This window comes from Mugil cephalus, chromosome 8 (genome assembly GCF_022458985.1).
Source record: "Mugil cephalus isolate CIBA_MC_2020 chromosome 8, CIBA_Mcephalus_1.1, whole genome shotgun sequence".
NCBI lineage: Eukaryota > Metazoa > Chordata > Actinopteri > Mugiliformes > Mugilidae > Mugil > Mugil cephalus.
The window spans coordinates 380,001-397,696 of record NC_061777.1 but is presented as its reverse complement, the minus strand read 5'-3'; the positions used below and the strand labels follow the sequence as shown (position 1 = coordinate 397,696).

Here is a 17,696-nt window from a genome sequence, read left to right as displayed (position 1 = left end):
TTGGTCTCTCAGGCTGAAACCTCGAGCAGCAGGAGACACTCAGACACAAAGACTCATTCCTGTAATTATGATGCATCCATGTGTGAGGGAGGTTGGACGTCTTCATCTGCGACATCTACTGACACGTCCTCTCCTGCTGATGAGGACCAGGCTGCATTTAATCTCACAATCCTGACTTTAGCTTTGTTTTTTGTTTTTTTTGCAGAATTCAAATCTTTCTCGCTAATCAAAATAAATCTAATTCTGATTTATTTTTTCTCAGATTTTTTGCAGAATTTTTTTTTCTCTGATTTATTTAGACTGAGTCATTACTCCTCCACTCATTTCTCCAGTGCTCCCCCGCTCCCCTCATCCTCCTTACGTTCCTGGACCAGACTGGACTCGTTAAAGGATCATTTAATCTGCAGAGCTGGAAACAGAGTCGACCCTCCATCGTTCCTCTGCTGGTTTATGGGACAGAGCAGCTCCATGAACCAATCAGAGCTCTGGACTCCAGCTGTGTTTGATGTAACACGTCATTTCCTTCTGGTTCCACTGATAAAAGTCATTATAGGATTCAACCAACACAACAACTTTTAACTGTGTTCCAACACTGATTCCAGAACAAAACCACTTAGTGATTCTAGAAACTTCAGAGACAAAGACCATGAATGAGCTGCAACACGTTCCTGAACAGAATGATGAGAGGTTGAATTAAAGAGTAGATGAACAAACTAAATGAGTTCCAGCTGCAGGAGCAACGTTGTCTGCGCTGGTTTGAGTCTGAACATGAAACGTGTAGAAGGTTAAAGCTTCAGTCAGCTGACAGTAACATGAAGCTCCAGCTGCTCCGGCTCTTTAAATAACTGACGTCCCGTTCAGGAACACACTGAGTAGAACTGATTCTCTTTTTTGCTATGAAGACGATTAAATGGCACCGAGCTAAACCCGACAGCCTCCATTTTTATTCTTATGAGTTTACTGAGTGGGACACAGCTCATTAATCAGACCTGATGCATCGGTGGAAATGAACCAGACACTTGGTCTAAAGAGGAGCAGACGTCCTGGTCTGGATCTGATCAGTCTGAGTTGAACCGGTTCATTTTCAACATCAATCAGACTCAAAATGGGGGACACGGGAAAAACTCTTAAGTTCCTCCTCTCTGAGATGAAAAAAATGAAACTGAACTTTGATCCTGGAATGATCACAGTTCTATGCTAAGCTAAGCTGCTATCATCAGCTGTAGCTGGTGAGCTACCAGCTAACATGCTAACATCAGTCAGTCTCAACCTTTTCTTAGTTTGAAATGAACAGATTTGACCAGAAATGTTTGATGGACCAGGACCCGTGGTCCTAAAGACTCAAAGAGTTTCTCCTGGTGGACGAAGTCTAAGAACATTAAACTAGAACCTGATGTTTTATGAGTTGTTCCTGGATGGAGGCAGAGATGAAAGGTTCCTGAAGAAGGTTCTGCAGTGAGATGTGCTGAGAGCAGGGAGGAGAACTTTAAGAGGCTTAGAGAGGAGAACATGGTGGAAAGAAGAGGAGGAGAGATATTCTCCTGGAGCAGGAATCATTTTACCTGGTTAATACCACATGGATGAAGAGCAACAATGGTTCTAAAGTAGATCTACTATTTATTTCTCTTCAGTCTCATAGATCAGATTCTAGGATTCAGTCTGTGGATGTGACTCGTTCTATGGATCAATGACATGATGCCTCATACGTAGCAACGGGCTCAAGCCCAGCTCCAGGTCCTCCTCCAGAGCCTCCTCCAGAGGACCTGGACCTGGACCTGGATCTGGACCTGGAGGAGACGGGTCCTGGTCTAAAGCTTTAACTCTGTTTTCTGACGAGCAGCTGGAGGATGAGAGGAACGAGCTGAGGAGTCAAACTAAACCACCGAGGACGTGTTGCATTCCGTGAAATTTAATTCCAGAGAGTTTGGTGGGAAGCGAACGCACCGCTCTCAGGGAGGGAGGGGTGCGTTCCATTCCTATGACAGTGCAGAGCAGAGGGGAAGTGCAATCAGACGCACCAGTGCTTTCATTCATTCAGAGACACAAAAGACAGGAAGAAACAAGCCCCGCCCACTGAGACTACAAACCAGCCAATCAGAGGGAAGCTGAGGTTCAGCTTCTTGTTAGCATCTACAGGTCACCCAGGCTAACAGTTAGCAAGCTAACCAGTGGCTAATTCCTTTAAATGTTACTAAATGTTTGTGACACTTTCTTCATTTTTAGTTTTATATTTGTAGTTTCTGATCAAACACTTTTAATGTGGGAATAAAATATTTTCTATTGACTTGTTCTGGATTTTAACAGATTAATCACAAAAACCCTTGAAGGTCTCGAAGGTTCGTTCAGACTCAGACTGATGATGCATCGGTATCAGTGATACTGGCCCCGTATGTTATCTAACAGTATCACACCAGTACTAGCTAGCTCACTGGTTAGCTACCTAGCACACGGAACAGCTGATGCTGATGATACATAGAATAACTGTGTTTGTCTGAGTCATGTGACAGTGGCTGGTGAGCTCTGATTGGCCAGTTTGGTCACAGAGCAGATGACGTAATACCTGACGGTTTGACATGAAGGAGAGAAAGAGCGCGGAGGACGTTAGCGGTGACGTCATGTAGCTTGGGTCCAGTCCCGCCACGGCCCGAGTCTGCACTGGTGTACCGGTCCAGTTCGCAGCACGAGCGTCCGCCGTGTGGGCGTTAACCGTCTCTGAGTGGGCGGAGACTGAGCGTGGACAGGAGGGAGAGGAAGTGAAGAAGAAGAAGAAGAAGAAGAAAAGGAGGAGGCGTGTAATCGGAAGCCCTCTGATTGGTTAAACAGGGGGAGCGGGGGCGGGTCTTAGAGGCACCAGGGGCTGGGACGCAGCAGAAGGTTTGGGCTTCCTGAGAAACAGAAACAGACTTTAGCATCATAAATAATAATAACTCTGCTCAGTTTTCTTAAAGTCACAGGCTCTAATCTAACGTCTGAATAAAGGCAACGGGACTTGAAGAATTTCCTGAAGACATTTCATCCGAGTAGCTTCTTCAGTTCTGAGACACTAGAGGGAAGAGGAGGTGATGGAGGTGATGGAGGTTCTTACAGAGGAGGAGGAGGAGGCCTCAGAATGTGGGACGACGTTGACCTGTTGGTCTCCACCACCTGGGAACAAACAAACAGCTGATCAGTGATGGACATCTGTACCAAGCTAGCCTCCTAGCCTCCTAGCTAACAGTAGCGCTTCCTGTTTCCTCTTGTGATTAATGGATCCAGACTACTGCCCCTGGTATGGAGAGATATTTCCTCTCAGGTGCAGGATCATAAGCTGTAGATAAAGATGGAGCAGAACCTCTACAGTCAGGCCAAAGCTAGTAGAGCTCCCCCTAGTGGCTGGAGGCTGCAGCATAAACAACTGGATGGTTTCAGTCATTTCAGGTAACATGATGCTGATGAATGTTCAACAGTCAGTTTGTTTGATAAGTTTAATTTTAGTTCGTTATTTGACGCTATAGAAACAGGATGTGACATCATGGAGACAACCGGTTGCCATGCCAACCGCTCTGTAAAGAGGTCCCATGGGACTGTGAGAGATGTAAAAACTATTGTGAAAAAAAAGTTGTATAATCCAACATTTCCTTGTAGCTGGTGGAGGTGGAGGAAAGGGTAGGGGCATCATGAGTCTGGAGGGGATGTGGGCGGGGCATCGTGAGTCTGGAGGGGGTGTGGGCGGGGCATCATGAGTCTGGAGGGGATGTGGGCGGGGCATTGTGAGTCTGGAGGGGATGTGGGCGGGGCATCGTGAGTCTGGAGGGGATGTGGGCGGGACATCGTGAGTCTGGAGGGGATGTGGGCGGGGCATCATGAGTCTGGAGGGGATGTGGGCGGGGCATTGTGAGTCTGGAGGGGATGTGGGCGGGGCATCAAAAGCGTGGCTCCGCCCTCACATCGTATCCCCGGGTCCAGATTGAAGCAGCAGCAGCGTGAGATGGTTGTCAGTGTGTTAGTGCGTTCTATCGTTAGTGTGTTAGTGTGTGTTTTACCTCCTGTGGTGGCAGCAGCTGAGCGTGGTGCTTGACATGGAGAGAGAGCAGAGGTTTTGGTGAAGTGGCATTTAAATCATACCTGGGTCTCTGCAACTGGGTTCAATTTAAGACCCCAGCGTGAAAAATACGGAAAATCTGAGAGACTTTCGTTTTAGACCCCATCACTAATAATAATAACGACCAACGTCCTCTGCTGGATTTCATACGTTTACTTGGACTTGTTGTTTTTTCTTCTTCTGTGGTGTTTAATGATCAGCTGATTAGTTCCAGTAATAGATAAATAAACTCTCACCCCGTCCCTGACGATGCTGCTGGCGTTGCCCCTGGCAACGGGAGGAGGCTGAGCTCTGGGAGTCGGTCCTCGGCTCGGTTTGGATGCAGCTCCATCATCAGCCCTGGAGGAGGAGGAGGAGGAGGAGGAGGAGGAGGAGAGAGGAGGAGGAGGAGAGGAGAGGAGGAGGAGGAGGAGGAGGGGGAGGAGGAGGAGGAGGAGGAGGAGAGGAGGAGGAGGAGGAGGAGGAGGAGGAGGAGGGGGAGGAAGAGGAGGAGGAGGAGGAGGAGCAGGAGGAGGAGGAGGAGGAGGAGGAGGAGGAGGAGGAGGAGGGAGGAGGAGGAGGAGGAGAGGAGGAGGAGGAGGAGGAGGAGGAGGAGGAGGAGGAGGAGAGGAGAAACTCATTGTTATTCTTTAACAGTCTGAGACTTTGCTCCTGTTTAGATTTTTTAATGTTTTTAATGTTTTTAATGTTTTTATTCATTTATCATGTGTGTCCAACCCCGTGTCCCCGTGTCCCCGTGCTGTATGAATGAATGAAGTCTTTGTCTCACTGGTGTCCCTGTGTCCTCTTCCTCCGACTCAGCCCCACCCGTCTCAGCAGCTCGTTCCTGCGCAGGAAAACAAACGTCCCCAGAGCCAGAAGAGGGAGGACGAAGAAGAAGAGGACGAGGAGGCCGTCTCTGAGGGACGTGTCCTTGTCTGAGGGGACAGAGAGAGGACACGGTAACTCTGAGGGAGGACGCCCTGTCTCCAGTCGTCTCTAGTGTCTCTAGTGTCTCTAGTGTCCCTGGTGTCCCCAGTCCTACCGTTCCACGTGGGTCCACTGTCCACGCTGCCTCCGTAACCTTTGACCTCGCAGAACGGTGGCGCCCATCCGTCCTCACAGTGACAGTTCTTGTTGCTGTTACACACCTGGAGACACACACAGGTGGACACGAGTCAGAGGACCGTGGCCTGAGGGACAGACAGAGGGACAGACAGGAGGACGTGTCTCACCCCGTGTCCGTGACATTTCTTGTCCACGTCACAGTCGTAGTTGAGGACGTCAGCGCTGCGACACTCGAAGTTAATACAGACCTGGACACCACAGAAGAAGAAACCAAGCTTAAAATCTTCCTCAGCTCCTCCCCCTCTCCTTCCCTCCCTCTCCCCCCCCCCTCACCTTGTTGTCCCCACACTTTGTCCCCTCGTTGACCATCCCCGGGTCGGGGACGTCTGAGCCCAGCATGAAGTCCACTCCGTAACACTTGGTCCCTCCTATCGGGGTGCTGATGATGGACGGCTCGATGCCGAACACCGTCACCGACTGGACGTTGGAGCACTGCAGCTTCCCACACAGGGCGTTTCTATGGAGACGGAGACAGACATGTGGACGGGGGACAAACTGGACTAACACACTGGACCTAAAACCCGTCTCTAAACTGTCTCCTGTCTCCACAGACTGAATATAACCTCACTGTTCCTTAGCAACCACTGACACATCATGTCCTGATTGGTTGTAGCTGGTTAGCTCTCTCCTCCTGCTAGCTCTCTCCTCCTGCTAGCTCTCTCCTCCTGCTAGCTCTCTCCTCCTGCTAGCTCTCTCCTCTGCTTAGCTCTCTCCTCCTGCTAGCTCTCTCCTCCTGCTAGCTCTCTCCTCCTGCTAGCTCTCTCCTCCTGCTAGCTCTCTCCTCCTGCTAGCTCTCTCCTCCTGCTAGCTCTCTCCTCCTGCTAGCTCTCTCCTCAATATTCAGGAATAGGCCTCAGTTATTTAGAACCGGTCTAGTTCTACTTGGTCTAGAAACGCTAGTTAGAACCTGGTCCCGAGGGTTAAACCAGCGTCTCCGCTCGTTTACCTGCTCTCACACTTCTTGAAGCCGTACGTCTGGTAGCCACAGTTACCGAAGCGATCTCCTTTACTGTTGACGTCTTTGAAACAGAGCTCAGGAGCTGTCTTTGCCTCTGAGGAGGAGGAGGAGGAGAAGAGATGAGGAGGAGAAGGAGGAGGAGGAGGAGGAGGAGGAGGTGAAACCAGGAACAGGTTCATACTTGATCCAAATATGGCCTGACACTGTCCATCGTAGTGCTGACACTTCCCGTTGTAACAGTAGGCCTTCTGGTCCCAGCAGGGCTGCCCATTCTGGAGGAGGAGACAGGAGGAGGAGACATGAGGAGGAGGAGACATGAGGAGACATGAGGAGGAGGAGACATGAGGAGGAGACGTGAGGAGACATGAGGAGGAGACATGAGGAGGAGACGTGAGGAGGAGGAGACATGAGGAGGAGACAGGAGGAGGAGACGTGAGGAGGAGACGTGAGGAGGAGGAGACATGAGGAGGAGGAGACGTGAGGAGGAGACATGAGGAGGAGGAGACATGAGGAGGAGACGTGAGGAGGAGACATGAGGAGGAGGAGACATGAGGAGGAGACATGAGGAGGAGACATGAGGAGGAGGAGACATGAGGAGGAGGAGACGTGAGGAGGAGACATGAGGAGGAGGAGACATGAGGAGGAGACGTGAGGAGGAAACGTGAGGAGGAGACGTGAGGAGGAGACGTGAGGAGGAAACGTGAGGAGGAGGAGACGTGAGGAGGAGACAGGAGGAGGAGACATGAGGAGGAGACGTGAGGAGGAGACATGAGGAGGAGGAGACGTGAGGAGGAGGAGACGTGAGGAGGAGACATGAGGAGGAGGAGACGTGAGGAGGAGACATGAGGAGGAGGAGACATGAGGAGGAGGAGACGTGAGGAGGAGACATGAGGAGGAGGAGACATGAGGAGGAGGAGACGTGAGGAGGAGACATGAGGAGGAGGAGACATGAGGAGGAGGAGACGTGAGGAGGAGACATGAGGAGGAGGAGACATGAGGAGGAGGGGACGTGAGGAGGAGACGTGAGGACGCGACATGAGGAGGAGGAGACATGAGGAGGAGGGGACGTGAGGAGGAGACATGAGGAGGAGGAGACGTTGAATCTGAGGAGCTTGTTCAGGTCTTAGGGACCAGAGGGAGTTTTATTTAAACTGTTTCCTCCTAATAAAGTCAATAAAAAGTCACTGGAACCACATCAGTCCGGTTACTACTGTTAGCATCAGTGCCGTTAGCATTAGCACTGTTAGCATCAGCACGGTTAGCATCAGCACTGTTAGCATCAGCACCATTAGCATCAGCACTGTTAGCATCAGCACAGTTAGCATTAGCACTGTTAGCATCATGGTAGCCAGTATGAAGACCTACTCACGATGAACCAGTTTTATCCTCAGAGTTTCTATTTAAACCTCAAACTTCCTCCAGTGTCTTAGAACTGAAGAAGCTCCTGAGATGAAACGTCTTCTCTGGACTCTACAAGTCTGAACAAGATCTAAACCAGGACCTGGAGGACCTGCCCCCCCAAGGAGAAGGTTTCTGACCTGGATGAAGACGTCGCTCTGGCAGAGGGACGAGGACCCGTTGCAGAACTCTGGGAGGTCACACTCATCGGTGCTGGAGCGACACACGGTCCCGCCGGGTAGAAACTGAACAAACGACAACAAACACGTCCAGTCACGTGACCTCAAACCCTCCCACGTCCAGTCACGTGACCTGAAACCCTCCCACGTCCAGTCACATGACCTCAAACCCTCCCACGTCCAGTCACATGACCTCAAACCCTCCCACGTCCAGTCACATGACCTGAAACCCACCCACGTCCAGTCACGTGACCTGCTGGCGTTTACCTGACACCTGTAGCAACACTCTCCAAACGCACACTGAGCTCCAGGCTTCAGCTTACAGGTCTGGAACTCACAGCACGGATCCTCCTCACACTCCTGGACACACAAACACACAAACACACACATCACAACCTGTGTGAGGACCTGAGGAACAACCTGGACCAGATTACATGAGCCCTGGTCTCACTGGACTAGTTTTACCCGGGTCCTGGTCCTCGGATCTACATGTTACCCCCTGTTAGACCAGATCCACCAGAGTCTCAGGTCTCCTCAGAACCAGGTCCAGATTTACTCCAGGATCCTTCTCTAGATCAGTGAAACCACGGATCAAGATACGTTCTAGTGGAACCAACGTCCTCCACCTCTCAGTGTTCTGGAGGGACCTGGTTCTACAACGATCAGATCCTGGAGTCTGGATACGACCAGATAAACATTATTATTAAAATATTATCTGAAGAGTTTAGACAAAGACTTTGATTTTGCTTAAATAACCAGGTCACTGTGCGTCTGTCTGAGGCTGTGAACTGGTCCAGATGTTCTGCAGCTCTGAACATCTTCTTCTTCTGTTCCCCTTCGTCCTAAACTTGGTTTATAAACCAGGAGCTGTGCGTTATTAAAGAGGAGAAATGGTTAATGTTCATTAGCTCCTTATTAAAGCTGCAGACATGGAGCAGGTCCTGTTTACGTCCCACAGGGCATCATGGGAGCTGCAGCTAAACTAAACCAAACTAAGCTTTGAAGGTTATAAATTAAATCCAGAGACCTTCTGTGATCCACAGTCACACTCCTCGCCCATGTCCACCAGTCTGTTTCCACAGTAGGGGGCGCTGTAGGCCTCGTCGGGCCGGGGCACATTCAGGAGACACGTCCCCCCCGTCGACAACATCATCTTCTCAAAGTCGTCAGCGCTGCAGCTGCTGAAGTTTCTGGATCCTCTGCAGAGACAAGACACCACCCGGCCACTTTATTAGGTACAACAGGCCCATGTGTTCCTAATGTTTTGGCCCTTTCCCAGGCTCAGAGCAGAAGACCTTTTAATCCTGTGTTTGTGTCGGAAGCATCAGAACAAACATGTAGAGCGAACAGACAGAACACTTATGTGTAAAGGTGGAGGTAAAGGTGGAGGTAAAGGTGGAGGTAAAGGAGGTAAAGGTGGAGGTAAAGGAGGTAAAGGTGGAGGTAAAGGTGGAGGTAAAGGTGGAGGTAAAGGAGGTAAATGTGGAGGTAGATGGTAAAGGTGGAGGTAAAGGAGGTAAAGGTGGAGGTCAGGGAGGCGGAGGTAAAGGAGGTAAAGGAGGTAAAGGTGGAGGTAGGGTGGAGGTAAATGGTAAAGGTGGAGGTAGATGGTAAAGGTGGAGGTGAGGGAGGTAAAGGAGGTAAATGGTAAAGGTGAGTAGATGAAGTGGAGTGAGAATAAATGGGATAAAGGTGAGGTAGATGGTTAAAGGTAAGGAGGAATGTAAGGTGAGGTGAGGTAAAGGAGGTAGATGTAAAGTGAGTGAGGAGCGAGTAAGTGGTAAAGGTGGGTATGGTAAAGTGAGTGTAAAGGTGGAGGTAAAGGAGGTAAAGGTGGAGGTAAAGGTGGAGGTAAGGTGGAGGTAAATGGTAAATGGTAAAGGTGGAGGTAGATGGTAAAGGTGGAGGTAAAGGTGGAGGTAAAGGAGGTAAAGGTGGAGGTAAAGGTGGAGGTAAAGGAGGTAAAGGAGGTAAAGGTGGAGGTAAATGTGGAGGTAGATGGTAAAGGTGGAGGTAAAGTGAGATGGTGAGTAAAGGTGGAGGTAGATGGAGTAAAGGTGGAGGTAGGGAGGTAAAGAGGTAAAGGTGAGGAAGGTAAATGGTAAAGAGGTGAGGAGGCGAGGAAAGTGGAGGTAAAGGTGAGTAAGGTAAAGGTGGAGGTAAATGGTAAAGGTGGAGGTAAAGGTGGAGGTAGGGTGGAGGTAGATGGTAAAGGTGGAGGTAAAGGTGGAGGTAGGGTGGAGGTAGATGGTAAAGGTGGAGGTAGGGTGGAGGTAAAGGAGGTAAAGGTGGAGGTAAATGGTAAAGGTAAAGGTGGAGGTGAGGGAGGCGGAGGTAAAGGTGGAGGTAAAGGTGGAGGTAGATGGTAAAGGTGGAGGTAGATGGTAAAGGTGGAGGTGAGGGAGGTAAAGGAGGTAAATGGTAAAGGTGGAGGTAGGGTGGAGGTAAATGGTAAAGGTAAAGGTGGAGGTAGATGGTAAAGGTGGAGGTAAAGGTGGAGGTAGGGTGGAGGTAGATGGTAAAGGTGGAGGTGAGGGAGGTAAAGGTGGAGGTAGGGTGGAGGTGAGGGAGGCGGAGGCCCCTACGTGGCTCCAGAGTGCATGATGCAGGCGGAGGTGGGGCAGGAGCAGCCCCGGCCGTCGTCGTGGTTCATGCCGAGGTTGTGACCGAGCTCGTGAGCGACGATGGAGGCGAACGATGCCACGTTGTTGTTGGTGAACTGACACACAAACAGAGGGAGAAGCTTGAAATTACCAGTGTCACTGAACGCAGCGCTGCTTCACCTCGTTAACACAGGCGATAAAATTATCTGGAGACAGTTAAAGCTTCATGGTGTCGTCACAAAAACATTCAGCCCCTTTAAGACTAAAAATACTTTATGGGAAATCATTTAGGTTTTGAGTTTTTCATAATGAAATATTTCGTATCATCAGACTCGTGTTTAAAGGGTTAAAATCCTGAAATCTATTGAAATGTTGGCAGATATGAACGAGTTTAACGAGAATAAAAAGAGAAAGAGTCCAGAGAGGACGTTTAATTAATCTACACTAACAAACGTGATGGAACTAGTTTCTGAGGAGGATGGAGACTAAAAAGCAGCAGGTTGTTACCAAAATGCAGTCCTCCTCATGACTCCTGAGCAAACGTGGAATCGAAGGCCATCCCTCTGAGACCGAAGTCTCTCTGGAGACAAGCCACCCTTCATCATCATCATATCACTTCATTCACCTTCGACCTCACATCACACCATCACATCACCTTCATCATCATCATCATCATTATCATCCATCACATCATCATCATCATCTCTCAGTCATGTTTACTAACAGATCACTGTGCTGAGCATGTTTACCTTACATCACCTGTGCATACTCAGTTTACTAACCAGATCAGCTGCGAGTCATCGTCTCCTTATACAATCATCATCATCATCTCCACTGGTGCAACGACTCACAACTTCTCCACATCTCCTCTGTAGCTTGATCAGTTCTGCTCTGACCCAATCTCACCGACCAAACCACCCTATACTGACTTATTCTACAAACACAATAACACACAACATTATATCTCAACACCACTGCATACAGCACTCTGTCCCTTCACCAATACAGACTCGTCCCATATCATCACCTTAATCACACATCATCATCATCCATCATCATCCTTCCATCACCATTCATCATCACCTCCATCCATCCATCATCCATCCATCCTCACTCACATCATCCATCATCCATCATCATTCACATCATCCATCCATCACCTTCACATCCATCATCCATCATCCATCCATCATCCACTCATCATCATCATCCATCATCATCATCATCCATCCTCATCCACCATCCATCATCCATCCATCATCCATCCATCCCATCCACCATTCCATCCATCCCATCCATCCATCCATCTCATCATCACCTATCCATCATCATCATATCCATCCTTCACCATCATCATCCATCCATCATCCATCATCCATCATCCATCCATCCATCCATCACCTTCATCCATCATCCACCATCATCCATCATCATCATCCATCATCATCCATCATCATCCATCATCCATCATCATCATCCATCATCCATCCATCCATCCATCATCATCTACATCATCACCATCCATCATCCATCCCATTCATCTATCCATCATCATCCATCATCCATCATCATCATCATCACCATCCATCACTTCACCATCATCATCATCATCATCCTCATCACCTCATCATCATCACCATCATATCACCTCATCACCTTCATCCACCTCATCCTCATCATCCATCACCATCATCATCATCACCACTTCAAACTACAGCATGAGGTCACATCTACACAATAATCCATCATCATACCAATCACATCATGTCATCATGCAAGCATATATAGCACCACACTTTTATTCATCAGGCAGTTCTCAGGGACCAGTTCTTCAGGGTCAAGTTATTCAGTCAGTCTATCACATCCTATCAAGTGGTACCTACACTTCGATGATTGCCATGACATCCTTCTCATCACTGCCGTCTCATTCTTATTCATGTATTACATGAGGAAACAAACAGTAAGTTAAGTACCGTTAGCCACTTACTACTTATGCTCACTTATCTACAAACAACTCGATGTCCTTTCACACTCATCTTCTCAATCACATACAGACCAGGAACAGCTCCACGTATGATCTTGAGGACGTCCCTCACTCACTGGAACAGAGGCAACTTCAATAACTAGACTCATCTACATACACAATCTATCCTAGATCAACCTTCAAGACCAATCAACTCATATATCTCATCACCCTCATCTCGTCACTTCAGCTCAATCTGCACTCGGTCATCGATGATGCGCGACGTTTGTTGTCGTTGTCGATATACCCACAGCGTCCAGCAACCTACCACTGTGATGTCACATCACTGAGCGTACACCATCGCTTCATCATCACCTCATCACCTCATCAGCTCATCAATCTCTCACATTCACCATCATCATCATCATCACCATCACCATCATCATCACCTTCATCAACTTCATCATCATCATCATCATCACCATCATCATCATCATCACCATCATCTTCATCATCACCTTCATCAACTTCATCATCATCATCATCATCACCATCATCATCATCATCATCACCTTCATCACCTTCATCATCATCACCTTCATCACCTTCATCATCACCTTCATCAACTTCATCATCATCATCATCATCACCATCATCATCATCATCACCATCATCTTCATCATCACCTTCATCAACTTCATCATCATCATCATCATCACCATCATCATCATCATCATCACCTTCATCACCTTCATCATCATCACCTTCATCACCTTCATCATCACCTTCATCAACTTCATCATCATCATCATCATCATCATCACCATCACCTTCATCATCACCTTCATCAACTTCATCATCATCATCACCATCAGCTGTGATGAGTCATGTTTACTAACAGGATCAGCTGTGATGAGTCATGTTTACTAACAGGATCAGCTGGGCGGAGTCATGTTTACTAACAGGATCAGCTGGGCGGAGTCATGCCGTCTCCGTTGTACCAGATTCTTCTCTCTCCACTGGGTGAAGCGACTCAGAACTTCTCCAGCTGCTCCGTCTGTGTTGATCAGGTTCTGCTGAGCCCAGATCTCCAGACCGACCAGAACCACCCTGATGTTGAGCTGTATGTAGATCTGAAAACACAATAAACACAAATTTATCTGCAACGACCATCTTGATGACAGCCACGTCTGTCCCTTCACAATAAGAGCTCGGTCCCATATCATCTAATACTAATCACATCATCCATCATCCATCCATCCATCATCCATCATCCATCATCCATCATCCATCCATCATCCATCCATCCATCCATCCATCATCCATCCATCCATCCATCATCCATCCATCCATCATCCATCCATCATCCATTCATCCATCCATCATCCATCCATCATCCATCCATCATCCATCATCCATCCATCCATCCATCATCCATCCATCATCCATCCATCCATCCATCCATCATCCATCCATCATCCATCCATCCATCCATCATCCATCCATCATCCATCCATCCATCCATCCATCATCCATCCATCCATCCTCAATCATCCATCATCCATCCATCCATCCATCCATCCATCCATCCATCCATCCATCATCCATCCATCCATCCTCAATCATCCATCATCCATCATCCATTAAACATTCAACCAGTATGAGACGACGTAGCATCAGGACTGAGACCTGCTTCTAAACCAGAGACCAGTTCATAAACAGAGATGATCAACCAATCAGGACATCATGTGTCAATGGATTCAGTCAGGGGTCAGGGTTTTCAGGGGTCAGGGTTTTCAGGGGTCAGGTCTTCAGGGGTCAGGTCTACAGGGGTCAGGGTTTTCAGGGGTCAGGTCTTCAGGGGTCAGGTCTACAGGGGTCAGGTCTACAGGGGTCAGGTTTTCAGGGGTCAGGTCTACAGGATCCTATCAGAGGTGGGTACCTACACTGTCGATGAAGTTGGCCAGATGGACCATCTCTTCTCTCACTGCCGTCTCATTCTTGTTCATGTAGTTGAACTGAAGAAACAAACAGGAAGTGTGAGAGGACGCTGGTTAGCCTAGCTTAGTTTAGCTTAGCTTAGCTTAGCTTAGCTTAGAAACAACTCGAGGGTCTCACCCGGTCGTTGTCGACGACCAGGAACAGCTCCACGTAGTGAGTCTTATGGAGGACGGCCCTCCTCACCTGGAACAGAGGCAACTGTCAGATGAGACTAGACCAGATCTACAAACACCAGATCTATCTAGATCAGATCTACAGAGACCAGATCTAGATAGTGTAGATCTATCACCCTGCTGTGTGGTCGGTGCTGGATCTGCTCTGGGTCATCGTGAGCGTGCTGAGTGTTGTTGTTGTTGTTGTCGTGGTAACCGTGCGGCGTCCCGCAACCACGAGGCTGTGATGTCACATCCTGGAGGCGGTACACCAGGTGCTGGTCGGGGGCGGAGCTCAACGGCTCGATGCCGTAGCTGCCGTCAGAGAGATGTATCACTCCTCTGGAAAAACAGGGACAGAACGAATCCAAAGGATCAGCCACAGGTTTTCAGTCAGAGTGAGACCTCCTGTTAACCGCTGTTACTGTGTGTTACTGTGTGTTACTGTGTGTTACTATGTGTAACTACACAATGCTGTGTATTCGTTTGTATATTAGTGTGTGTGTGTGTGTGTGTGTATTAGTGTGTCTGTTTATTAGTGTGTGTGTGTGTGTGTGTGTATTAGTGTGTCTGTTTATTAGTGTGTGTGTATCGTTGTGTGTATTGTTGTGTGTGTGTGTATTAGTGTGTCTGTTATTAGTGTGTGTGTATCGTTGTGTGTGTTACCTGAGTCCGTTGCAGACGCTCATAGCGACGCTGGATCCCTCGGCGCCCTGAACGTAGCCCTGATAGTGACAGTGGTTCTGCACACAGAGAACAGCTGTGAGCCACCAGCAGGAGGCGCTGCCACTAAATACATAAAACATCTGCCTCTTCTCCAGTTACACAAATAAATAAAGCCATCCTCATCTCTGAGGCCAGGCCTCGTGGTGAAGACCAGGGGAAATATCACAGAGGGAACTCCCAGCATGCATCACTGTCTTGTTTCAATAAAGCTTCAGACCTGAACTTTATATTATTAACCAATAAATAACCAGAGGATGTCGAGGGATGTCCTGCTTCCTCTCTGTAGCTCATTAATAAAAACTCTCCTTTTTACAATGTGTGAAACAGCGCCTCCTCTACAGAGTGGTGGAGTACGGTATTACACACTAGCTGTGTTTCTATTCCCCTAGAAATACACAAACCCTCAATATCTCAGGAAAAACTTGCAATGAAACGCCTACATATCTAAAAACCTCTCAAACATCCGAAGCTAAAACATTTCTACTGTCATGAGGTTGTATCGAAACAAAAGTTTATCTCAAAGGTGCAATGGAAACACTTTTTTGTTCCTCAAAGTTCCTCCAAACACCTTCAACTGGAAATAAAGACAAAGACTTTGTCCAAATGTCAGAAATATCACAGAAACACAGCTGGTGACCAAGAAGAATGATGAACCAATCAGGCGGCTGCTTTCATGACTCTGCTCACCTGTGATTGGCCAGGACTGTGTCAAAGGAAGCCACACCCACCATGTTCCCTCAGCCAATCAAAACATAGTATCATAGTCATCATCCAGCGACTGGATGAAATAACTCAGATTAGAACGTTTGTGACATTTCGTCATGTTGTGAAATGATCGAAAGCAGCGATGGAGGATTTAGTAAAAAACTACGTCTGCAGCAACAACTTCAGACCAAATGTGACGACGTCTGAACTAGAACTTGGTCCAGAGGAAGAAAGGTTTCACATTTTAACACCGTTAATAACATGTGGAACTCTTCCACAGGACGACAGCAGAGACGGAGCCAATAGAAGAGGTGGATGTGGTCACATGACGTGAGTTACCTGAACAGGTGGCCTGGATGTGAGCAGGGAGCCGCTCTGACTGTAGGAGAACACGGTGAAGTCTGGAGGGAGCAGGAACCTGGAGAGGAGGCAGCAACGAGACAGTGAGACCAGAACCACATCACTACACCCCGACCCTGGGTCAGGCTTTTATTCTGAAGGATTAAAACGCTAAAATACGCATCAACTGGTTCATTTCCAATAATGGATTCAGACATTTTATGTAGTTAATATAATGTTGATGAATTTCTTGAGTAGTTTCATTTCAGTTCGTTATTTGACGGAACAGAAACAGGATGTGACGTAATGGAGACCACCAGTTGCCATGCCGACCTGTAAAGAGGTCTGTGACAGGTACAAAGGCTATTTTTTTTATAGTCGGGAGGCGGGGCATCGTGAGCCTGGGGAACATGTGGGCGGGGCATCGTGAGCCTGGGGAACATGTGGGCGGGGCATCGTGAGCCTGGGGAACATGTGGGCGGGGCATCAAGAGTCTGGGGAACATGTGGGCGGGGCATCAAGAGTCTGGGGAACATGTGGGCGGGGCATCGTGAGTCTGGGGAACATGTGGGCGGGGCATCGAGAGTCTGGGGAACATGTGGGCGGGGCATCGGGAGTCTGGGGAACATGTGGGCGGGGCACACTTGTGGAGAATCTTCAAAGATTCCTCAGACTCTCTGATTCAGGGATAAATCATTTAATAAATCATTTAATAAATCATTCAATAAATAATTTAATAAAACATTTAATAAATAATTTATTCAGGTCCGTGATGCGATCGAAGCCTCGTGTCCAGGTCTTATTGACCAGAACCATCATTGGCTGAAGTTCTGGTTCAGTCTCAAGGTTCCAGATTGTGTTTATCTTTGTGTTACTGAATCGTTGTGACGTCTGTTCCTCTGTTATCAGCTGTTCTGCAGAGACGTGGAGACTTTAATCATCAGTGTGAGACCAGGACTTACTCGTTTCTCTCCAGATGGACGACGTGATCGTTTCCACTCACGCTGATGATGTAAGAGACCTGCAGACACAAAGAGGGTCCGATAAGAACCACGAGACCACGGAGCCCCAAGAAGACCCCACAAACCAGGACACCAAGGCTACACGCTACATGCTACATGCTACAAATCAATGCTACGCTAACAGCCACCAAGGCTACACGCTACAAATCAATGCTACGCTAACAGCCACCAAGGCTACACGCTACAAATCAATGCTAAGCTAACAGCCACCAAGGCTACACGCTACAAATCAATGCTACGCTAACAGCCACCAAGGCTACACGCTACAAATCAATGCTACGCTAACAGCCACCAAGGCTACACGCTACATGCTACAAATCAATGCTACGCTAACAGCCACCAAGGCTACACGCTACATATCAATGCTACGCTAACAGCCACCAAGGCTACATGCTACAAATCAATGCTACGCTAACAGCCACCAAGGCTACACGCTACATATCAATGCTACGCTAACAGCCA

General features: G+C 48.2%; 1 protein-coding gene across 1 annotated transcript in view; it reads right to left on the bottom strand.

Moving 5' to 3' along the window:
- Positions 1-1,893: 1,893 nt before the first annotated feature.
- Positions 1,894-17,696, bottom strand: part of LOC125012072 (disintegrin and metalloproteinase domain-containing protein 9-like) — a 21,310-nt gene continuing 5,507 nt past the window's right edge. Inside the window, 22 exon segments of the mRNA XM_047591690.1 lie at positions 1,894-2,885; positions 3,086-3,144; positions 4,023-4,052; positions 4,318-4,420; positions 4,851-4,998; positions 5,106-5,211; positions 5,296-5,376; positions 5,462-5,645; positions 6,135-6,240; positions 6,328-6,418; positions 7,685-7,789; positions 7,991-8,083; positions 8,751-8,922; positions 10,309-10,455; positions 10,845-10,906; positions 13,249-13,422; positions 14,236-14,307; positions 14,408-14,473; positions 14,580-14,784; positions 15,109-15,185; positions 16,213-16,291; positions 17,175-17,233. Of these exon segments, the coding sequence (XP_047447646.1) occupies positions 2,816-2,885; positions 3,086-3,144; positions 4,023-4,052; positions 4,318-4,420; positions 4,851-4,998; positions 5,106-5,211; positions 5,296-5,376; positions 5,462-5,645; positions 6,135-6,240; positions 6,328-6,418; positions 7,685-7,789; positions 7,991-8,083; positions 8,751-8,922; positions 10,309-10,455; positions 10,845-10,906; positions 13,249-13,422; positions 14,236-14,307; positions 14,408-14,473; positions 14,580-14,784; positions 15,109-15,185; positions 16,213-16,291; positions 17,175-17,233 (2,289 nt within the window). The 3' untranslated portion in view covers positions 1,894-2,815.